The sequence below is a fragment of the Spermophilus citellus genome (assembly GCF_964194105.1).
Source record: "Spermophilus citellus genome assembly, chromosome: 5".
Lineage (NCBI taxonomy): Eukaryota > Metazoa > Chordata > Mammalia > Rodentia > Sciuridae > Spermophilus > Spermophilus citellus.
The window spans coordinates 119,465,857-119,489,268 of record NC_138186.1 but is presented as its reverse complement, the minus strand read 5'-3'; the positions used below and the strand labels follow the sequence as shown (position 1 = coordinate 119,489,268).

The following is a 23,412-nucleotide window of genomic DNA, read 5'->3' as shown; positions in this document are numbered from 1 at the left end:
AGTTTGGAGTGAAGCTCTGAAAACGGCAGTTAGCCCAGTGAGCATAATCCTTTAAATCTCTGTGGTAATTCAGTTTCAGCAGTGGTTGGACCACCCAGGAGCTACTGGATGCATACAGCACTTCAAGGTCTGCCTACTTTCTCAAGAGTATTCTCTTTGAAACTTTAAGCTCTTCAGTTGGCACATGTCAAACTGATCACAAGACATGGGTCACTTCATAGTCTGGTGTCTAGAGATACAACAACAATTCAAAGGATAAATTACATATGAAAGGTGATTGGTTTGGATTGAACTGTGACTTATGGCACAAGAGTAGCATCTGATTTTATAGCATTCTGTGGTCCTAAAACTGGTCATCACATCAACCTTTAAACTTAACTTCTGGGAGCATTTTGTGTGATGGAATATTCTTTTGCCAGGAAAATTTATGTTTATGAAATTAATGTGTTATGCCCACATGAACATATACAATGTTCCTTTATCGTATATTTAATCTAGTGCTCATTTGGATTATTTGTAGGAAAGTCGAGCCTCCAGAAAGGGGCAACTGGTTGAGAAGGAAAGCACAGATACCATTGACCATGCAACTCAGCTTGCAGAGCAGGCCCATGAGATGAGGGATAAAATCCAAGGTAAATATATTCTCTTCTAGTTCAACTTAATGGTAAAGAAACATACACTTTATTAATAACAATAAAAATAATGGCTACTTTCAGTGATTACTCTGTGCCAGGAACTTAAGAGCAGTATAGATTTAAACTTACATAAGGTCTTCATTTCAAGTTTGTTTATCCAAGATTTCTGAGCATCTATCCCTATTTACTATCTGTTGATGTTCAAGCATAAATGTACAAAATCATTCCCTTTTCAGGCATTTCACAGAAGTGTAATGCCAGATTACCTTCCAGCAGAGGAAAGTGCACCGCTATGTGTCTCTAAAATGAAAGAGTTGAGTAGGAGTCACACATTTTTTTTTCTGTTATTTGCAGACAAAAGAAAATTGCCTTTTGCATGGTAGTAAACCAATTCAAAATGCCTTGAGTTGTTTCTGTGATACTGTTTCCCATAGATCAGGCAGAACTTGCTCAGATCCCCAACCCAGAAGAAGAGAAAGGAAGGGCCATGTGAGATTTCTTTACCTTAAAGCATTGTGATAGGTTAACACTTTCTATTGGAGGTTTCCTTCATAGCTTACCTAGAGCCACCCTCAATTTTCTAACAGACACAGATTGCATTTGTTCTATCATAGAGACTTTCCTTGGGTAGAATCTGCTAAGATCCAGTATATGTGTATTTTCACAATTTTTATTATACTATATATTTAGGGTTGGATGAAACAACAAGTACATCTCAGGGCCCAATAACAGTAAAGAGACCCACAGTGGAAGATTCATATCTTTATGCTGAGGTATCAGGTGCAGGTTGCAGGTAAAAGGCTATCAAGTAAAGCCAAGATGAATCATTTGCTACGTTTCTTTTGGTGCCTATAATACACAATAAAAACAAAGGCATGCACTTCAACTCCCCACTCCCACCCACATGAGCTCATGTTTTTGAATGTCCTGACAGAATATTCTCATCTCATAGCATTTTAAAGTTACTATTATTTGTTCAAAAAAAGTATGCTTGAACCTAGAAAATAAGATGACTTCAACCAATTAAGAAATTAATGCCCCTTTAGGCAGCAAATAAAGCCAGGACCTTAGTAAGCCATTCAGAGAAAATAATTCACCATTGCTATTGAAACCCAAATTTTGATTCTAAGGTGTTTCATTTGAAAAGAATCTGAACCTTCTTATTTGACCCTTAGGCATGAGAAAGGATGAAAAATACAAAAGAAATGTAAATGGGAAACAGCCACTTTTATCATTTTTAATCTCTTTAAAATAATGCATGAACGGTCTCCAAAGACCAAAGGCAAAAATGTTATTGTCTATATTTCATTTCTCTAATCCAAACCAGACATAACTAAAACAAAATAGGCCAAAATTGTGAACATAATATTTGCATCAGAATGCTAAAGGGCCCAGCATTGCAAGTGCTATAAATGAATGTGAGGAAAAAGTCTGTATTTAGTTTTTTTCAGAGCTTAGTATTTTAGACCTTACTTAAAAAGTGAATGTTTAATCCCTTCATAGTTTTTTAACATATCTTGATTTCCCTCTAACTCTCTCAGTAGTATTTACAGCTTTAAAAACTGCACCCCTCAACTTATCTGCGTTCCTTCCGAATTCAGGGATGCCTTACAACACCCATAGTTTATCACTGTTCATTCTCTACACCTCTAAAATAGCTGCTGGTGACCTTCCAGCTATTATCCATATAAAATACAGCCCCTTATCCTGGTGTGATTTGTGTGACACCAGTGTTTGTTTACCTATCTTATCTGATCAACCACATAGATCATAGTAAACCCTATAACACACAATTTCATTTTTGCCAGGAAGATGAAATGCTTCCTCCCAGAGCTGCCATATGACAAGGCAGCAATTGCGTATCTTTCTTCTGATCATACATAGTTGGAATGAAGGAGTCAGAGAATTGTACCAGCTCTGCATGCAGCTCTGGGCACTATTGTTTAAACAAGTCACCTGGTCCCTCTGAGCCTCAGCTCTTTGGTTCTTAAATTTTCCACCCTGCTTACAGAAGTGGGGCAAAAAGATCCAGAGTCAAAATGGCCCAAAATGTCACTGCAGACAGCAAATACAAAAAAACTAATGAGCAAAAACTCACATCATACTATAACAAATCCATATTTTATATCTAGTCTGAAAGGCTCATTAAATGATTATCCAAATGGTCTCATTTTGGTTTAGAGTTTGTTAAATCCTTAGCTGAAGTGCAAAATACTTCCAGTACATCCCACATATGGTAGGAGATACCTCCAAACATCTGCTCCAAGCTAAATATTTCTATAAAGGTTGATCAAAGACCCCAGATTTCTGGACTTCAAATATTAACATTCTCTAATTGCCGTGGAAACCAGATGAGAGGATGAAGGCCCCATGGGCATTGCAGCAGTGTGTTCCCATTCTGAAGCAGAGCAGGGTGGTTTCCTTGGGTTTTACTCCTCCTTGGAACTTGTGATGAGCTGAAGCTCACAGTTCATGGCACAACACTGGCTGCTTCTATGAATGAGCCTCTTTCTGCTTCAGGATCAGCCCTGTGCCTGGCCACCATCCCTCACTCCTCTGCACTTTCAGTGGCATCTTCCCTCCCTGATGCCTGCTTCACCATGTTCTTCCTTTCAGAGATCAACAATAAGATGCTCTACTATGGGGAGGAGCAGGATCTGAACCCAGAGGAAGTCTCTGAGAAGCTGGTGCTGGCCCAGAAGATGCTTGAGGAGATTCGCCGCCGCCCATCGTTCCTCACCCATCGAGAGCTCGTGGATGAGGAGGCCGACGAGGCCCATGAATGTAGGTGTCTTTGTCTCCTGGCTGACCCAGCACATACCTGCTTCTGTCATGGGTCCAGGAGAGGACACACAGTAATTGTGTGCAATAATTGATTAAGCAACCAGTTTTTGATATTCAGAGCTATGTAGGATTTATCTGTGGCTTCAGGGAATCATTCAAGGCAGCTTGGCTATATGACCAAGATTTTTAGGTCCAGGCCCCACTTTAAGTCCTTGAGAAACAGCTGAAGTTCTTCAAGTAATCTATAGAATTGTTACTTTTATGAAGAAGTAAGGACTTAGCAGAAGGAAGGCTCAGGGGCAGCAATTCCCAGAACGATAGTAAGAGAAATTTTACCCAAAAGACAAATGCTGCAAACCCAGCAACATTCATGTTCCGAGGGCCCTCAAAGGTATTTCATCACTTTTAACCTCCTTTAACTTTTAAGTAGAAATTTAACACTTCCTTTAATGATGAATGTGGACACCAAACCAGAGTAGTATTGTTGAACCTATGACTTGATCAATTACCAATTACTATCTACCAATCCACCTCAAACATATTCAATGGCACAAAAAGGGTTAAAAGTTAAGCACTAGTCATTTTCCTACAATTATTACTGCCAGCTTCTGCTAGAAATTATTGTGGATGCAATAGAAGAATAGTATTATTGGCATAAAAGCTTATTATGGTAACAAGTATGTAAAGTCTTAGCAGAAATGAGAACCAGAGAAGAATCCCAGGCCCCATTCTGAGTTAGGATGAGGCCCACAGTAAGAAAGCTAGAGCTCTAAAGTCACAGCCATATGCTCCCAAGCTCTTTGCCTATTTGGGAATTGAACAAGACTGTCCTGGGGGAATGACGCCAGTCACCTCTCCCACTTTGACTCTTTTTACTTCATGAATGCATTTTCAACCACTTTCTTTACTCATCCATGAACTTGCGTTTTTCTCCTCACAGTAATGAAATAAAATGTAAACCTCAGCAATACAGACCAATATTCCCTGAAGAAAAATAGAATTGAGGCACATAGTCAACACATGTGCCCTTGAGCAAGAATAAAGGACACACACAAAGTTTAAGAATATCATATCATTGCCAATTAATCTTTATTCTATCCAAAATCATGGTTTGGGTTTGACTTAAGGAGCTAACTAAAAACAGTTTCCTGGAGACATTACAGAAAATGAATAGTTATGAATATCATAACCTTTTACCTTAGCACTGCCAAGATAATGTTGGTTACTTTAAATAGTAAAAACTATAGTATATCCAAGTCCCCATTATAGGATAAAATTATTACTAATGTGAGTAACAGTATGTGGAGCATAATGACATGGTTTCCACATAAAACAACCTCTATGGTAAAAATAATCAAAGTCTTCTTTTACTAACTGTTGTCCAGGGACTCACAAATCCAAAAGAAAAAAAAGAAACAGAATTTGTACTACAAATGTAATATGTAAGGCTATTTTTGTGAATGTCCACTGCAATCTCAATCACTGAAGAAGCCACAGCCAGAAAATTTTGCAACTTTATTAAATTCTGGAAGAATGGGAGGAGACAGGAGAAGATCAGACTGAGTTTCTGTCTCCATTTCTTCCCAGTGCTGACCCAGGCTGAGAACTGGCAAAGACTGCATAATGACACTCGCTCTCTGTTTCCTGTTGTCCTGGAGCAGCTGGATGACTACAATGCTAAGTTATCAGACCTCCAGGAATCACTTGACCAGGCTCTTGACAATGTCAGGGATGCTGAAGACATGAACAGGGCCATGGCAGCCAAGCAGCGAGACCACAAGGTACAGTGGACAGTAAATGTAAATGTGTGTCAGGCATAGGCAACACGAAGTAACACCAAGAAGGGACAGGTGATGTAAATTTATTAAAATTTGATACATCTAAATATTCATATTTTTAAATATGGGCATATTTTTGCTACTATAAATTAGTAGTATAAGTGTGTGTACCTAAAATCAATGAAGCTATGATTATTGCTTTGTTCTTGCTTTGCTAAGAATGTGGTTGTTCAGGTGGTTGTGTCCATGGGTGTGGATGTGTTGTTCTTGTGAGTGGGTAAGCAGTGCACTATTCTGATGTATAAATTTTAATATTGAGAGCAATACTATGCGTGATTTTTGGAAAGGCACATTACACATGCTATGTTATTTTTGGAAAGACATGACAAGCAAATCTCAGAGCCTGGCTGGTCAGCAGCTGCAGAGATGGGGACACTAATTCAAGCCAAGGCCATGCAAATACAGAGGTGAGGAAAGTCCCAGACACTGCCATAGGTTGCAGAGATGACCATCCCTTGGGATACCCACAATGAGAGGGCTGAGAACTGGTGGTCCCATGTCCACTCCAACACATACTTACAACCACCACCATAGAAAAAGGTCATCTTCTAATAGGAATGACACATGCAAATATGTTCACATTTGTGACTGTTAGCCTGAGAAATCAATGTGAACAAATAGAAAACAGCTGTGAGCAAACCCATCAGTTCAGTAATATAATTTTACTGCTGATAAATCAACTTAAACTAAATTCTCTTCCCTGATATTCAGTCATCTCTGCCCCTTGGTAAGTTGCTACAAAATTTCCCTAATAAAAGTAAGTTATACTCACCACCATTGTGTTCTAATAGGAGTGAACTCTTATCCAATATTTTTTAGAATAATAATGGTCAGCATAGCATTTGTTAAGTGAATACATGATTATTTTGCACAATAAAAGTATTATGTATAACACACAAAAAAAATTGTTTTAAGGCAGTCATTCACCTTTTCCTCTAAGTTTCTCTCTTTCCCCTTCCACATCCATGCAAGAACAGAATCCTCCCAATTTTATTATCTGAAAAAGAAAATGGGTTTTTTTGTTTTTGTTTTTGTTTTTGGTACTGGGGATTAAACCCAGGGGCACTTTACCTGAGTCATACTCCCAGTCCTTTTATTTATTTATTTATTTATTTATTTATTTATTTATTTATTTATTTTTCAATTTCAAGGCAGGGTCTAAATTGCTGAAGGCCTTGATAAGTTGCTGAGGCTCATCTCAAACTTGTGATTCTTCTGCCTTAGCTTCCCCAGTCGCTAGGATTACAGGCAAGTGCCACCACGACTGGTCTTATCTCTTCTCGGTTTTCCATCCCTCTACAGTTTCTCTGGCCTTCATCACTCCTCAACCAAAAGTTTCATCCTCCCCTTGATTCTTCCTCCTTCCAAGCAATCTCCCTAACCTGCCAGAGTGGCCTGTCTAAACCACAGGTCTGAGATTGACTCTCATTTTCTCCTTGCCACAGTTAACAGTGCTTTCAATAATAAAGCTTTTGAATCATTTGGTGGATTATAAAATAAGTTGGATTATTGTAACTGTCATTTTTAAAAAGAACAAAAAAAGAAAAGAAAGTGAAATAGAATAGAAAATATCAAAGCACAACATACATAGTATGGTTTCACCACATTTTTGCTTATGTGTTGGCTTGTAACACACTTTTTAGTCTGCGTCATGGCTAACAACATTTGAAAGACATTTTTCTACAGGACAGTCTATGATCTTTCATGCAGCATGCAAGACTCTTTTTGATCTGCCCCTCCCAGATTCTTCAGTCTCTTGCTGCTTCTGCCTCACCCATACTCATTCAGGCAGAAGCAAACTACTCATAATCCCTCCTGCCTGGAATGGAAATCTTTGTTGGGGGTAGGCGGGATAGCAATTGAACCCAGGGCCTAGCAGAACAAGTGCTGTACCACTGATGTAGAACCCCAGGCATATTTATTTTCATTTTTTATTTTTGAGACAGGATCTCACTAACTTGCTCAAACTGGCCTTGAACTTGCTATTCTCTTGCCTCAGTTTCCCAAGTCACTCAGATTACAGGTGTGCATGCACCACTACACCTAACTGGAGACCTCTTTTTCTTTTCTCTTCACCTGGGCAACCCACTCATTTTTTCATTATTCCCTCAGCATCACCTACTCCAGCAGGCCTATCCCATAATCCAATCTCATAATGCCTTGTGTGTAGTTCTGTTTCTGAATAGTGATTGCCGATGGATCTCTGTCTTTCCCATTAAATTGGGGGAAGATACCGGGTAATATATGTTCTTCATCTTTGAATCCTAAAGCATCTATCACAATGCCTAGGACAAAGAACAGTAAATCAACATTTGTTGCTTTAATGAAAACATATAAGGATTTTCCATTTGTAAAACACTGTCACCTTGATAAATTGTGCCCAAATTTATTAGAAATCTATTTTCAGCTCTAAGTAATAAGTGATTCTGGAGAGATTTAAACCCATCTCTCTAACCTTTAGGACAGTACCATCCTATTCCAAAGAAAGGATTCAGAGTATTTACATAAAACAAGAAAAACACTATAAACTCATGCAACAATTCCAGGAGTTCACTGATGAAGACCCCAAACCATGTTCAATACTAAGAGCCCTAAAGGAAGAAGTGGCCCTGCCAACCCAGGCCAGTCCCTATTGAACAAGAGTAAGCAATGGCCCATAGGAAACCCCAGACATACTAGAACTGTCTCTTAGCCACAGGAAGTATGGTTTTATTAGAAGAAAAAAAGGATACCTATTATTACTAGTACTGGTAAACTATATGTGGTTCACACTTCAGATTGCAAGTCATTAATCTCAGCAAAGTGCTTTGTCTTCTATATAGAATGCTAAAGAACACATGCAAGTATACTGTGTGTTAATTGTTCAGTCTTCTATGTATTTACTTTTAGGATTGGATTATGTTGTCAAAAGTCCTTTTTAAACACAGAATAGTAATACACATGAACTGAGTCCCAAAATACATACATAACACAGAACAACTGATTTGCTAGTGGTTGGTAAATATCAGTGTGTGCATCTGGGCATGCTGGACTTTGTAATTGTAATAAGCAATGAGTGAATAGTGTTACCCATATGAAAAGGCTTCAGTTCTAAAAGTAAATAGATGCCAAAATAGCTTTTAATTAAACTTTTCTTATGCACAATTAAAGGAAAAAAACTACGCATGTGGATACCAGGAATTTGGCATTTTTGTGATTCAAACAGATGGTAGTCCTCATTTTAGCTTTGCTAAACAAATTCTTCTACTGGTACAAATGAACAGCCTGAGCAGGATTTCAGGAAGAGAACAGCAATGCAAGGAGGCATTTCCATGCCCTTCTCAGTCTTGGTCCTCCTTCTTTGCAGTTGGCATTAGCCAATGCTCCATCCAATTTGCCCTCATCCCTTCTCCTCTTGTAACTTTACCCCAACCCACCACTTCAGTCTTTGAAAGCAATTTGTGGTCCATATCTGTACTCATAACTGAGCCCATAGCAAACTTACATGTTTGAGGAATAGCCACCTACATGGCTATGCCCTGCTATTACCCACTAAAAACTCTATTAACAATTTTTTTTTGTATCAGGGATTAAACCCAGGGACACATAACCACTGAGTCACTTCACCAGCCCTTTTAATTTTTTTTTTAATTTTGAACCAGGATCTTGCATCTTGCTAAGTTTCTCAGGGCCTCACTTAGTTGCTGAGGACAGCCTCAAACTTGTGATACTCCTGCCTCAGCCTCCCCATTCACTGGGATCATATAAGTGCATCACCAGGCCTGGCTCTGTCAACGCTTTTTCTTCCACTTCCTCATTTCTAATTTTTCCATTCCTGTTGAGGCATCTTTTCTCCCATTCAAGTCCCCAGGCTCTAGGTCAGCTCCCCTCAATGATTCTATGAGCAGTGATCACTCCAGCCCACTACACCTCACTTGTGGACCTTTTGAGTTGCCTCCTGCCTGCTGTCATCTTCAGGTTACTGCTAGATCACATTTCAAGGCATGTCTACAATTGTATGAAAGCTATGTGATAAAACTCCATCAATACCCTTCAATTGCTTCCTACCTAAGAATGGTAAATCATCCAGCCAGCCATGATCTGAGCCCATCTATGTTCCAGGAGTGTTTCTTGACTCCCCCACAATGCTGCTGGAGATTGTATGGGTTTTCTTCTTGTTTCTTTTGCTAATGTTGTGTCCTTTGTTCACATCATTCCATTTGGAAATATTCCAATGTGAAAGTTGTGCTGTGGGCTCAGTTATGAGTACAAGTATGGACCACAGATTGCTTTCAAGGACTGAAGTGGTGGGTTGGGGTAAAGTCACAGGGTGGGGGGATGAAGGCAAAAAGGGTGGAACTTTGGCTAATGCCAACTGCAAAGGCTAAAGAGGAAGGAGGGCCAAGACTGAATGGAAATGATCTAAACCTAGTCTTTAAAAGGCTCCCTCTGCAGAGTACCTCACCTTCTTACTAGAGTCCAACAGTTCTCACATTGTTTCAGTGAAACTCCTTTTGAGAAATTAGTGAAAACTAGGCAACACACACACACACACACAAACACACACACACCATCAAAAAGATGTTCACTTGTTTATCTGTATCAGTTCCTCCTAGGTTAAGCACTTAACCACCAGTAGGAGTCCCTCCCTCCTCTACATTGATACAACCTTAGGATGTACCTCTAGAATGATCACCAAGCTTCATTGCACTTGGCATATAACTTCTATGTTTGTGTCGTGTGTGTGTGTGTGTGTGTGTGTGTGTGTGTGTGTTTATGTTATGCATCTAGTCTAACCTTACTAGATTGTAAGCATCCAAAGGGCATCCTCCTACTTTGCACAGATTACATCTTCCTGTCACTTAGCAGGATGTCTTGCATTTGTTACATCTGTTGATGAACAAATAAATGAAAAGGGCACGGAGCAATCAGATTACAAAAGTGATTTGTTTTAATTTCACATTGTACCATTAAACCTGTGGCGTCAGAAAAGAATGACATCAAAGTGTCAGACTTTATACAAAACCAAAAACACCCATATGGATTCAACACTGATGTGTGCAAATAGTAACCACACAACAAATAATTACATTATTTATTTTGTCATTCTACTCTTAACCCAAAAGAATGATAAAATTATTTATCAGACAAGTATAAGATGAGGATCAGATTTTGAAGTAGGTAAAATATTCTTTAAAAGGCACTGCTCAGGAATTCTCATAACCAAAGCTCTACTTTACCAGGACTATTGCTAAATACTTTTAGATCAGGATTTTTTTTTCTTTCCTTTTGCAAATATGAAATGAATACTGATGTATGCTGGATAGCATTAGTTGTGTTATTTTCATAATTATTAGTCTTCAAAACTTTCTTTTGTTCGGGTTGACCATCTTTCTATGGGAAGAAAATCTTTATTAATTAAAAGCTAATTTGATTTCTGTCTAATGCTATATACAGTAAATAGGAAAAGTCTTTAGCTTAAAGCATATCATTTTCCAACTACTACATATAAGCTCACCATGCAGTGTTGGTAGCACACTGTTTTGAAGTTCAGCTCTGATTTCAGTATTAGGAGTATTCTCTTATAAACACTCCTTACAGAAGGTGTTGCAGCTCAGAACCAATAAAAGGAAAACAGCCCTGTGAAAGCTAATTAATGTCAATTTTTTCCTCCTCCCTTCCTTTACACACACATACTTTACACTATTGATTTAATGAGAACCATATAATGACCTCTCCTTATAGAGGTAATAACTGGCCCCAGACAATCACACTGAATTAAGCGTGATGGATATTGAGGGGACATTGTTTTTAATGTCCGTGCATTAAGAGGAAGTTCAAATACGATTCTTTTCTGTTTCTGTACCTCCATTTACCCCTGCAGCAATGTATCTGGAGAAGATGGACCCCATTCTTTCTTTTCATTAAATTGAGAAAGACTGTAGGGAGTAAGAAAGGACACTAAGACAAACTTAGAAAGTTTTAAAGTATTTCCTTCTATGTCTAGCTCTATAATCACTTCTATGATAGCCTAGGGTATACCATCACATATATTTCAAATCTAATTTAAATTACTATTTATAAAGTAACTTCAACTCACATTTTCCTCAAATTGTAAAATGAATCTTTTACTTTTCCATCTTAAAGATTATTTTGTGTTGCTTTCAGACTCTGAATTCATTTAAAGCTCCGTATTTCTTCAGAATCACAACCTGCCTGCCTCTAGAACCCAAACGTGAAGGTAGAAATTAGACATTTATCAGAAAATGTATTAGCAATTTCCCTTCTCAAAAAATGTAAGCATCAAACACAAAGAACTCAGAGAGGCATGAAGATCACAATTTTAAGCTTTGCTAATAGGGTTATTTTAATTTTTTTAAAGGATTTTAGGATCATATTATATATACTTTGTTTCTGTCCAAATGGCTACTATTTCTACTATTTCTACCAGGCCCAAAGTTGGCACATTATATGTTTTTTAAATAAAATCATTTTCCAGTTATATAAGCAAATATAGAGCCTATGCTCCATCCTGTACCTATCATCCCACTTTATATAATGGAGAAAAGAGTCAAATGTCAACTCTTTGGAGATGATGATGTTATAAGTGATAATTATAACCAATCATAATTACAACTAATAACTTCAATCTCCCAAAGTGCATACTTTGTTATCCCCCTTATAAATGAGACAAATTAGCATCAGATAAGTAACATATTCCCCAAAGGTGCACAGCAATTACGTTATGGGGTTAGTACATAAACCCAGTTAACATTAACTACTCTCCAGGATGCTTTCTCTAAAGACACATTCTCTACCTCTCTTCCTTCTTTTTCCTTACTCCAGAGACAATATGAGAGAGTGAGAGAACAGATGGAAGTGGTGAACACTTCTCTGGGCACATCTGCAGATTCTCTGATGACACCTCGTCTGACTCTTGTGGAACTTGACGATATAATAAAGGTAAGAACATGAGCAATATGTTCAGAGTTATTGTTAATTAATTAATTTATTTATTTGTTCTAATTTGCTATACATGACAGCAGAATGCATTTCAATTCATACTACAAAAAAATGGGGCACAATTTTTCATGTCTCTGGTTATACACAAAATAGAGTCACACCATTCGTATCTTCATACATGTACTTAAGGTAATGATGCCCATCTCATTCCAAAGTCTTTCCTGCCCCCGTGCCTGCTCCCATCCCTTTCCCTCCTCTTTGCCCTAACCAAAGTTCCTCCATTCCTCCCATGATCCCCTCCACCCCCGCCATTAAGGATCAGCATTCACCCTATCAGAGAAAACAATCGGCCTTTGGTTTTTTGGGATTGGCTTACTTCACTTAGCATGATATTCTACAACTCCATCCATTTAACTGCAAATGCCATGATTTTATTCTCTTTTAATGTTGATTAATATTCCATTGTGTATATATATAAAACACAATTTCTTATTCATTCATCTATTGAAGGGCATCTAGGTTGATTCCACAGTTTAGCAATTGTGAATTGTGCTGCTATAAACATTGATATAGCTGCATCACTGTAGTGTGTGCTGTTTTTAAGTCCTTTGGGTATAAACCAAGGAGTGGGATAGCTGAGTCAAATGGCAGTTCCATTCCAAGTTTTCCAAGGAATCTCCATACTGCTTTCCATATTGGTTGCACTGATTTGCAGTTCCACCAACAATGTATGAGAGTGCCTTTTCCCCACATTCTCACCAAAACTTATTGTTGTTTGTATTCTTAATAGCTGCCATTCTAACTGGACTGAGATGAAATCTTAGAGTAGCTTTTTTTTTTGTAATACCTTTATTTTATTTATTTATTTTTATGTGGTGCTGAGGATTGAACCCAGCACCTTGCACATTCTAGGCGAGTGCTCTACTGCTGAGCCACAACCCCAGCTCCTAGAGTAGTTTTGATTTGCATTCTCCAATTGCTAGAGATGTTGAACATTTTTTCATATATTTATTGAGTTATTGTATATCTTCTTCTGTGAAGTGTCTGTTCAGTTCCTTGGCCCATTAATTGATTATTTTGGTGTTAAGTTTTTTGAGTTCTTTATATATCCTGGAAATTAGTGCTCTATCTGATGTGTATGTGGTAAAAATTTGCTTCCATTCTGTAGGCTCTCTATTCACCTAACTTATTGTTTCTTTTGCTGAGAAGAAGCTTTTCTGTTTGAATCCGTGTCACTATTGATTATTGATTTTATTTTTTATGCTTTAAGAGTCTTATTAAGGAAGTAGGGGCCTAATCTGACATGATGAAGATTTGGGCCTACTTTTCTTCTATTAGGCACAGGAGTTCCACTGGGTTGTTTTTGTAGCAGGTTGCAACAGGGACTCAGAATCACAAAAGAATAACCAAATTATATTCAAATCTATCAAGTTAGCAGGCATTATAAAAATAAGATCAGGTGATAATGTTTTCAAGTTTCTTATGCTATACTGTTACTACTGGCTAGAGATGACTACTTTAAAGTTAAATTACTTAAGATTAAGTAAAATTAGAAATTTGATTATTCAGTTGATTTAGCCACATTTCAAGTCCTAAGTAGTGGCTAGTATATTTGATAGCACAGATATCATTGCAGAGAGGCTATTAAAGTGCTGATCTAGATTCACTCTATTCACTCTTTACTCAAAAAGTTGTACATAAATAAAGCTAGCAATAAAAGCCACACTCTCTAAAAGTAGAAATTTTCCAATAAAATGCTGCAAAACAAACTATCATGAAATTACTCTAGTTCATTATTATTGTCATTGAAAGGATATCAGATTAAAATCATCTGATCTAGTTTCATTCTTTTGACTATTTAAGCACCAAGTTCCCTCTCTTCTTCTCTGCCCCAACTCCCCTCACTATCCTTGGTGACATCAAAATCCCTATGTATGAGCCCACCAACTCTGACCTCCAGTTCCTTGAGCTTCTTTCCAACAAGCTTTTCCTCCAGTCTACATCTGCTATTCCTCCTGTGACCACACCTAGATCTTGTTATCAATTCCTCCTCCCAAATCTCAGGTTCAAGCCCCTATCTCCCTAAATACCATCTCTTATCTCACTTACCCTGGAATACTCAAGCCAATAATTCTTTGACAATAAAACCACCTCACCTCATATACCTTACCCCTTTCATCTCCTTGAGCAGCTAAAATTACAATATAGTAATTCTTTAAAAATACCTTTAACTTACATATCCACCTGCCCCCATGGTGCTGAATTCACCTGAGAATGCTAAACCTACATCTCCAATAATACCAAGTATCCCCAGCCTCATGGCTGCACCAGGTGAATGTGGCTAGTAGGAGACCCCCTCCCTTTCTATCAGTTCTGGATGGTTACTTTGCTTCATGCTTCACTGCAAAAATTAGAAACAAACAGAAGAGAACTACCCTCATCTCTCCTCCCTAACTTTGCCAGTCCCTCTGTCTGTATCCACACTTCTACCTCCCACTTATAAATGAGTATCCCTTTTTTCCATGCATTCTCTCTACCTGTGCTGGGAATCCCATTCCTCCTTGCATTGAAGACAGGGTTGCAGAGCTTCACTCCTGAAATCATCCTTCTATATCATCCAAATCTTACTCTTCTGAATCATTACTCATACAACCTTGTTCTAGAATCTCCTGTCCTTTAAAAAACAACAATGAACAGCTTTTGAAAAAATATATTTTTAAAAACGTTTACATCCCCTCTAACCTCTGCCCAGCTTCATAGCCCAATCTCTCAAGAGTCATTCAATTTGCTGTTTCCACCTCTCAGACCCCCACTCAGCCCACTCCAGATGGTACCCCAATCCCTGAGAACATTCTGTACACCCTTTGCATGGCAAATATTTTAGGCTGTGCTGATCAAATACAGCTGGTGACCCTTATCCTTTTGGAGTTTTTTGTTGTTTGTTTTATTTTGCTTTTTTAAAACCCTTCAAAAATGTAAAATATATTCTTAGCTTGAGACTGTAAAAACAGACTGTGAGCTATCCTTTGTACTAGGCCATGTTGATCCCTGGTCTGGACAATGAATGGCTCAGTAATCAGTCTTGAGCCCCCTTTTCTACCTGTACTCTCTCCCTGTTTGACTTCATTGAATCCCATGACTTTAAAGTATAATTGTACACTATAATGATTCCACAGTTTACACCTTTATGACTAACACCTTCACTGAACTCCAAACTCCTGTGTCTAAATGCTAACTTGACATTTCCAAGTCAAAATTCAATGTGGCGTATCACAAACCACAGTTCCATCTATTGCGTAGTAAGCATATCTAAGTTAACATATTCTGAATAAAACCTGCTCCTCCCCCAGTCTCACCTAAGTCAGTAAATGACACAACCCAATTGCTCAAATCAATACTCCTTGACTTCTCATTTCTCCTTACTCCTACTGCAGCAAGACCTGTTATTTCTCTCTCCAAAATGAACCCTGCTTTCTGGCCACTTCTTCATCTTTACTGCTACTCCTTCATCCACCTCTCCTCATCTCCAATGTGAACTGCCATGAAAGTCTCCTCACTGATCTGTTTGCCTGAACTCTTATCCATCAATACTCATTCTCGATGAGGTAGCAGAAAAATCTTTTAAAAACAATCAGATTACATTATTTCTCCTATTAAAGCCTCTGTTGGCACTTAAAATAAGAAACATACTCATTTTACTATGGCTTATGAGGCCATAAGTAAGCTGCCTGGCTCTCACTAACCTCTCTGATCTCAAGTCTTACTCCTTTCTTTGCTCGGTACACTCCAGCCCAACAGACTCCTCTCATTTTTCAAGAACACCATGCTTGTTCCTGTCTCAGAACTTTTATACCTGCTGTCCACAAATCTTCAAATGACTAGTCTCCTTGTTACCATTTAAGTCAAATGACCCCTTTACCCTCATTCACTTTTATTTCCTGAAATTAGCTCATCTATTTATTTGATCACTTGTTTATTATTTACATTTTCCACAGGTTCCTTAAAGGCACACTGTGTTCATATATATTTTATCTCCTAAAAGAGTGCCTGGAACACAGTGGATACTCATTAAATGAATAAATGAGTAAAAGTGAAATGACCAGAGTATTTTTTCTATTTATACAATTTTGAACTATTTTTTCAAAGTATTGTTCTCCAGATGATCAACCAAATGGCTAGAAGCTTAATATAGTCTATAAAATATAAATCCTATATGGTAGTAATTGTGCTACATTCTAGAAATACAATAATATGTTGAAATTGGTTCCTGTCTCTTAGGATTATGTAATCTGGTGAAATAATCATGTAAAGTGATTACAGTACTGGGACACATGAGTAACAGAAATATGTGGTAACATTAACTCATCCTGGAGAAGTTAGGGATGGCTACATGTAGGAAGTAAAATTTGAACTAAATTTAGGATAAGTAGAGCAGAAAAGGAGGAAAAGGTATTACAAGACAGGGAAATACATGCAAAGACACAGCAACTAGAAAAAAAATATGCATCATTAAAACAACAATCAGACAAGGCTGGACCATGGGAAATAGTAGGGTGGGAATAGTGGAAAATAATGACATGAGCAAGGGAGAAGGGGTCACTTGATGAAGCCATGCTCAGGAATTGGACTTATCCCTGCAAAATGATTGGCTGATTCTAAGGAGGAAGATAGCATCATCAGATTTACGTAGTAGAAAGATCACTTTTCGGTATGGGGTTGTGGCTCAGTGGTAGAGCATTTGCCTACTATGTGTGAGGCACTGGGTTTGATCCTCAGAACCACATAAAAACAAATAAATAAAATAAAGGTATTGTGTCCATGTACAACTAAAAAAATATTTTTAAAAAATAAGAAAAAGAAAGAAAGAAAGATTACCTTTCCTGCAAGATGGCAGAGAAGATTAAAAGCCTGGGCTTAGAGAGAAAAGTCAGATTACCCAGAGGAGAGGAAAGAACTGGGAGACAAACCCTGAGGAACACCAACTTTAAAGGTCTCTTTCCTGGTCAAGAAAGAAGAGTTAGGGGATAGCAGAGTAACAGAAGCTACAAAGAGAATTTTAAGGCAAAGACAGTGACCAACAGTGTCACAAATCAGAAAAATCCAATAAAAAAAAGATGGGAAAGTATCAAATGGATCTGGCCTTGGGCTAAGTCCCTGGGGACCTTAGCAATGATTATTTTTGTGGTGTGTACTTCATCAAAGCAAGAGAAGAAGCCAGAAGAGGATCTAGAGTCAAGGGATAGAATTTTGTTTGTTTGTAGTTCAATGAGAGAGAAACTTCAGCATGTTTATACCTGAGAAGAGCCAGCCACTAGGGATCAAGAAGAACAGAAAACAGTCACTGTGAAAATGAAGGAACGTGCCTTATTCAGAAAAGGAATATTTTTTCCTATAAAATAGGAGAAAAGTTTTGGTGTAGATATGTGTGGGTATAGCTATGAATCTATGTATAGATTTGGGAGGGCAGGGCTAAAGGATGGTGGCAGAAAATTGAAGAAAATTCTTTTTGTGTGTGTGTGTGTCAGTCTCTGAGGAGGCTACCAGTAGATAATGCCCCTTTCTAGCAAGTTTTAAATAAACCAAAAATTAAAGTAGAAAATACAGATATTAAGAGTGTCACCTTAATGGCTTTAGGTCTCAGCCAAGTGGGGCCACTGATACTCAGTGCCAGAAACAGGCAGCTCTACTCACCCTGACAGGCCACAGTTGAGCTCAGGTTGGGTTTCTGCCCAAAGAACATTCAGATGGTAGAGCACTCAGATTTTTTGCGGGCAACTTGCTCCCATAAAGAGGATGGAGTTGAGCCCAGTCTGTACAGTTATTCTTCTCAAATTTACCAATCAAGAAAATCACTCCCACTCTCAGGTGCAAAGTGAGGAAAAGGAGAGGGGTCTGGAGTTTCACTAATTGAACTCCCCTTCATAGGGAGGAAACATCACAAGTGTGGAAGAAGAGTTCCCCACTAACAGTTTCTGTCTTCTAAATAAAAAAGTAAAGAGATTCTGTTTAGAATCAGATAGGGGTAAGGGAAGAAAGTATTATTGATTTACGATACTGACAATGTTTGGAATTCCTATGTGGGTAAACAGGAGGGGGGAAATCTCTTTTTATCATTGAGAGACCAGACATGGCCGGAAGTCATAGATTTTTCAGGAACATTCATTCATAAAACTGTGTGATCCTTAGCTGAGATTATACATCTAGGATTGTACAGAAAATCAAGGAAACTGTCTCACAGGGTGAGTTTCAAGAAAGGAGTAGTCAACTATAGGAAATGAAGCTGAGAAGTCAGGTGAAAGGAGACTGAATGATGTCCATTGGATTTAGTGACTTGACTGTCATTAAGTGAACTTTTGTTTTGATGGGGTAATGTGGTAGAAACCAGACTGAAATAGGTCAAAGACTGAATAGAAAGTAGGAAAAAAGAGACACAAAATACATAAATAACTTTTTCTTTGGAGAGAAAGATTTGGCTAATAGAAATGTGGAATAGTAATGGAGAGATATGCAGATAACAGAAGGTTTTGTTTAGTTTTATTTTATTCTTAGATAGTAAATGTCAGGCAATGTCTGAATGATAAGAAAGCAATCAGGAGAGAAGAGGGAGTGGAAAATAAATAGATAAATCCCAACTTCTAATACTTTAGACTTGAAATTTACTGAACTTCATAATAAGGAAGAATCGAGATTATTTTTTGGGTGTTCCTTGAGGAGAAAATGTTTAAGTTCTTCTGAATTTAATTCACTGAATTTTTCATTTTTTTCTTTAGAATGCATCAGGAATTTATGCAGAAATAGATGGAGCCAAAAACGAACTACAAGGAAAACTATCTAACCTAAGTAACCTCAGTCATGATTTAGTCCAAGAAGCTATTGATCATACAGAGAACCTTCAACAGGAAGCTGATGAGTTGAGCAGGTAATATCCTACTTTTAGAAACACACTTATCTACATGAGTTGAAGAAAATTTTTATTCAATTCCACATGCTAGAGTTACTAGGATACAATATTAGCTAATTGGTTAGGTCTGGCTTTGCTTATTTGTTGATGTATTTGTTAATTGTTCCCTCTGAGAGCCGGTTATCACGTGTCAAAACTGTTTTAGGGAGACAGTTTTTTTTTTTCTTTTTTATTGTTGGTTGTTCAAAACATTACATAGTTCTTGACATATCATATTTTACATTTTGATTCAATGGGTTATGAACTCCCATTTTTACCCCGTATACAGATTGCAGAATCACATCAGTTACACTTCCATTGATTTACATATTGCCATACTGGTGTCTGTTGTATTCTGCTGCCTTTCCTATCCTCTACTATACCCCTCCCCTCCCCTCCCCTCCCCTCTTCTCTCTCTACCCCCTCTACTGTAATTCATTTCTCCCCCTTGTATTATGTTTCCCTTTCCCCTCACTTCCTCTTGTATGTAATTTTGTATAACCCTGAGGGTCTCCTTCCATTTCCATGCAATTTCCCTTCCCTCTCACTTTCCCTCCCACCTCTTATCCCTGTTTAATGTTAATCTTCTTCTCATGCTCTTCGTCCCTACTCTGTTCTTAGTTACTCTCCTTATATCAAAGAAGACATTTGGAATTTGTTTTTTAGGGATTGGCTAGCTTCACTTAGTATAATCTGCTTTAATGCCATCCATTTCCCTCCAAATTCTATGATTTTGTCATTTTTTAATGCAGAGTAATACTCCATTGTGTATAGATGCCACATTTTTTTTATCCATTCATCTGTTGAAGGGCATCTAGGTTGGTTCCACAGTCTTGCTATTGTGAATTGTGCTGCTATGAACATCGATGTAGCAGTGTCCCTGTAGCATGCTCTTTTTAGGTCTTTAGGGAATAGATCGAGAAGGGGAATAGCTGGGTCAAATGGTGGTTCCATTCCCAGCTTTCCAAGAAATCTCAATACTGCTTTCCAAATTGGCTGCACCAATTTGCAGTCCCACCAACCCACCAACAATGAGCAAGTGTACCCTTTTCCCCACATCCTTGCCAGCACTTGTTGTTGTTTGACTTCATAGTGGCTGCCAATCTTACTGGAGTGAGATGGTATCTTAGGGTGGTTTTGATTTGCATTTCTCTGACTGCTAGCGATGGTGAGCATTTTTTCATGTGCTTGTTGATTGATAGTATGTCCTCCTCTGAGAATTGTCTGTTCAGGTCCTTGGCCCATCTGTTGATTGGGTTATTTGTTATCTTATTGTCTAATTTTTTGAGTTCTTTGTATACTCTGGATATTAGGGCTCTATCTGAAATGTGAGGAGTAAAGATTTGTCCCCAAGACGTAGGCTCCCTATTTACCTCTCTTATTGTTTCTTTTGCTGAGAAAAAAACTTTTTAGTTTGAGTAAGTCCCATTTGTTGATTCTAGTTATTAACTCTTGTGCTATGGGTGTCCTATTAAGGAATTTGGGGCCCGACCCCACAGTATGTAGATCGTAGCCAACTTTTTCTTCTATCAGACACCGTGTCTCTGATTTGATATCAAGCTCCTTGATCCATTTTGAGTTAACTTTTGTGCATGGCGAGAGAAAGGGATTCAGTTTCATTTTGATGCATATGGATTTCCAGTTTTCCCAGCACCATTTGTTGAAGATGCTATCCTTCCTCCATTGCATGCTTTTAGCCCCTTTATCAAATATAAGATAATTGTAGTTTTGTGGATTGGTTTCTGTGTCCTCTATTCTGTACCATTGGTCCACCTGCCTGTTTTGGTACCAGTACCATGCCGTTTTTGTTACTATTGCTCTGTAGTATAGTTTGAAATCTGGTATTGCTATACCGCCTGATTCACACTTCCTTCTTAGCATTGTTTTTGCTATTCTGGGTCTTTTGTTTTTCCATATGAATTTCATGATTGCTTTATCTATTTCTACAAGAAATGCGGTTGGGATTTTGATTGGCATTGCATTAAACCTATAGAGAACTTTTGGTAACATCGCCATTTTGATGATGTTAGTTCTGCCTATCCATGAACAGGGTATATTTTTCCATCTTCTAAGATCTTCTTCTATTTCTCTCTTTAGGGTTCTGTAGTTTTCATTGTATAAGTCTTTCACCTCTTTTGTTAGGTTGATTCCCAAGTATTTTATTTTTTTTTGAGGATATTGTGAATGGAGTGGTTGTCCTCATTTCCATTTCAGAGGATTTGTCACTGATATACAGGAATGCCTTTGATTTATGCATGTTGATTTTATATCCTGCCACTTTGCTAAATACATTTATTAGCTCTAATAGTTTCTTTGTAGACCCTTTTGGGTCTGCTAGGTATAGAATTATGTCATCTGCAAATATTGATAATTTAAGTTCTTCTTTTCCTATTTTTATGCCTTTAATTTCTTTCATCTGTCTAATTGCTCTGGCCAGTGTTTCAAGAACTATGTTGAACAGAAGTGGTGAGAGAGGGAATCCCTGTCTTGTTCCAGATTTTAGAGGGAATGTCTTCAATTTTTCTCCATTCAGAATGATGCTAGCCTGAGGCTTAGCATAGATTGCTTTTACAATGTTGAGGTATGTTCCTGTTATCCCTAGTTTTTCTAGAGTTTTGAACATAAAGGGATGCTGTACTTTGTCGAATGCTTTTTCTGCATCTATCGAGATGATCATATGGTTCTTAATTTTAAGTCTATTGATGTGGTGAATAACATTTATTGATTTCCGTATATTGAACCAGCCTTGCATCCCAGGGATGAATCCTACTTGATCATGATGCACAATTTTTTTATATGTTTTTGAATCCGATTCTCCAGAATTTTATTGAGGATTTTTGCATCTAGGTTCATTAGAGATATTGGTCTGTAGTTTTCTTTCTTTGAAGTGTCTTTGTCTGGTTTAGGAATCAGGGTGATGTGGGCCTCGTAGAATGAATTTGGAAGTTCTCCCTCTTTTTCTATTTCCTGAAATAGCTTGAAAAGTATTGGTACTAGTTCCTCTTTAAAGGTTTTGTAAAACTCTGCTGTATGCCCATCCGGTCCTGGGCTTTTCTTAGTTGGTAGTCTTTTGATGGTTTCTTCTATTTCTTCAATTGATATTGGTCTGTTTAGGTTGTCTATATCCTCCTGACTCAATCTGGGCAGATCATATGACTTAAGAAATTTATCTATGCCTTCACTATCTTCTATTTTATTGGAGTATAAGGATTCAAAATAATTTCTGATTATCTTCTGTATTTCTGAAGTGTCTGTCGTGATGTTGCCTTTTTCTTCCCATATGCTAGTAATTTGAGTTCTCTCTTCTTCTTCTCTTCATTAGCATGGCTAAGGGTCTGTCTATTTTATTTATTTTTTCAAAGAACCAACTTTTAGTTTTGTCAATTTTTTCAATTGTTTCTTTTGTTTCGATTTCATTAATTTCAGCTCTGATTTTAATTATTTATTGCCTTCTACTTCTTTTGCTGTTGTTTTGCTCTTCTTTTTCTAGGATTTTGAGATAAAGTATGAGATCATTTATTTGTTGGTTTTTTTCTTTTTTTAAGGAATGAACTCCAAGCAATGAATTTTCCTCTTAGATCTGCTTTCAATGTGTCCCATAGATTCTGATATGTTGTGTCTGTGTTTTCATTTATCTATAAGAATTTTTTAATTTCCTCCTTGATGTCTTCTATAACCCATTGATCATTCAGTAACCTATTGTTCATTCTCCAAGTGATGCATGATTTTTCCTTCCTTCTTTTATCGTTCATTTTCAGTTTCATTCCATTATGATCAGATAAGATGCATGGTATTATCTCTACTCCTTTATATTGTCTAAGAGTTGCCCTGTGACATAATATATGATCTATTTTTGAGAAGGATCCATGTGCTTCTGATAAAAAAAAAGTGTAACTGCTTGATGTTGGGTGGTATATTCTATATATGTCAATTAAGTCTAGGTTATTAATTGTGTTATTGTGTTCTATAGTTTCCTTATTCAACTTTTGTTTGGAAGATCTGTCCAGTGGTGAGAGAGGTGTGTTGAAGTCTCCCATGATTATTGTATGGTGGTCTATTAGACTCTTGAACTTGAGAAGAGTTTGCTTGATGAACATAGCTGCACCGTTGTTTGGGGCATATATATTTATGATTGTTATGTCTTGTTGGTGTATGGTTCCCTTGAGCAGTATGTAGTGTCCCTCTTTATCCCTTTTGATTAACTTTGGCTTGAAATCTATTTTATTTGATATGAGTATGGACACTCCTGCTTGTTGCCGAAGTCCATATGACT

The 23,412-nt window shown here is 37.6% G+C and overlaps 1 protein-coding gene across 3 annotated transcripts in view; it reads left to right on the top strand.

The window, feature by feature from the left end:
- LAMA4 (laminin subunit alpha 4) overlaps window positions 1-23,412 on the top strand; it is a 147,788-nt gene that overhangs the window by 71,182 nt on the left and 53,194 nt on the right. For all 3 annotated transcript variants that reach the window (XM_081294261.1, XM_081294260.1, XM_081294262.1), the window contains 5 exons: window positions 521-632; window positions 3,252-3,419; window positions 5,007-5,200; window positions 12,083-12,199; window positions 18,970-19,118. In XM_081294261.1, the coding sequence (XP_081150387.1) occupies window positions 521-632; window positions 3,252-3,419; window positions 5,007-5,200; window positions 12,083-12,199; window positions 18,970-19,118 (740 nt within the window). The remainder of the gene's footprint in view (window positions 1-520; window positions 633-3,251; window positions 3,420-5,006; window positions 5,201-12,082; window positions 12,200-18,969; window positions 19,119-23,412) is intronic.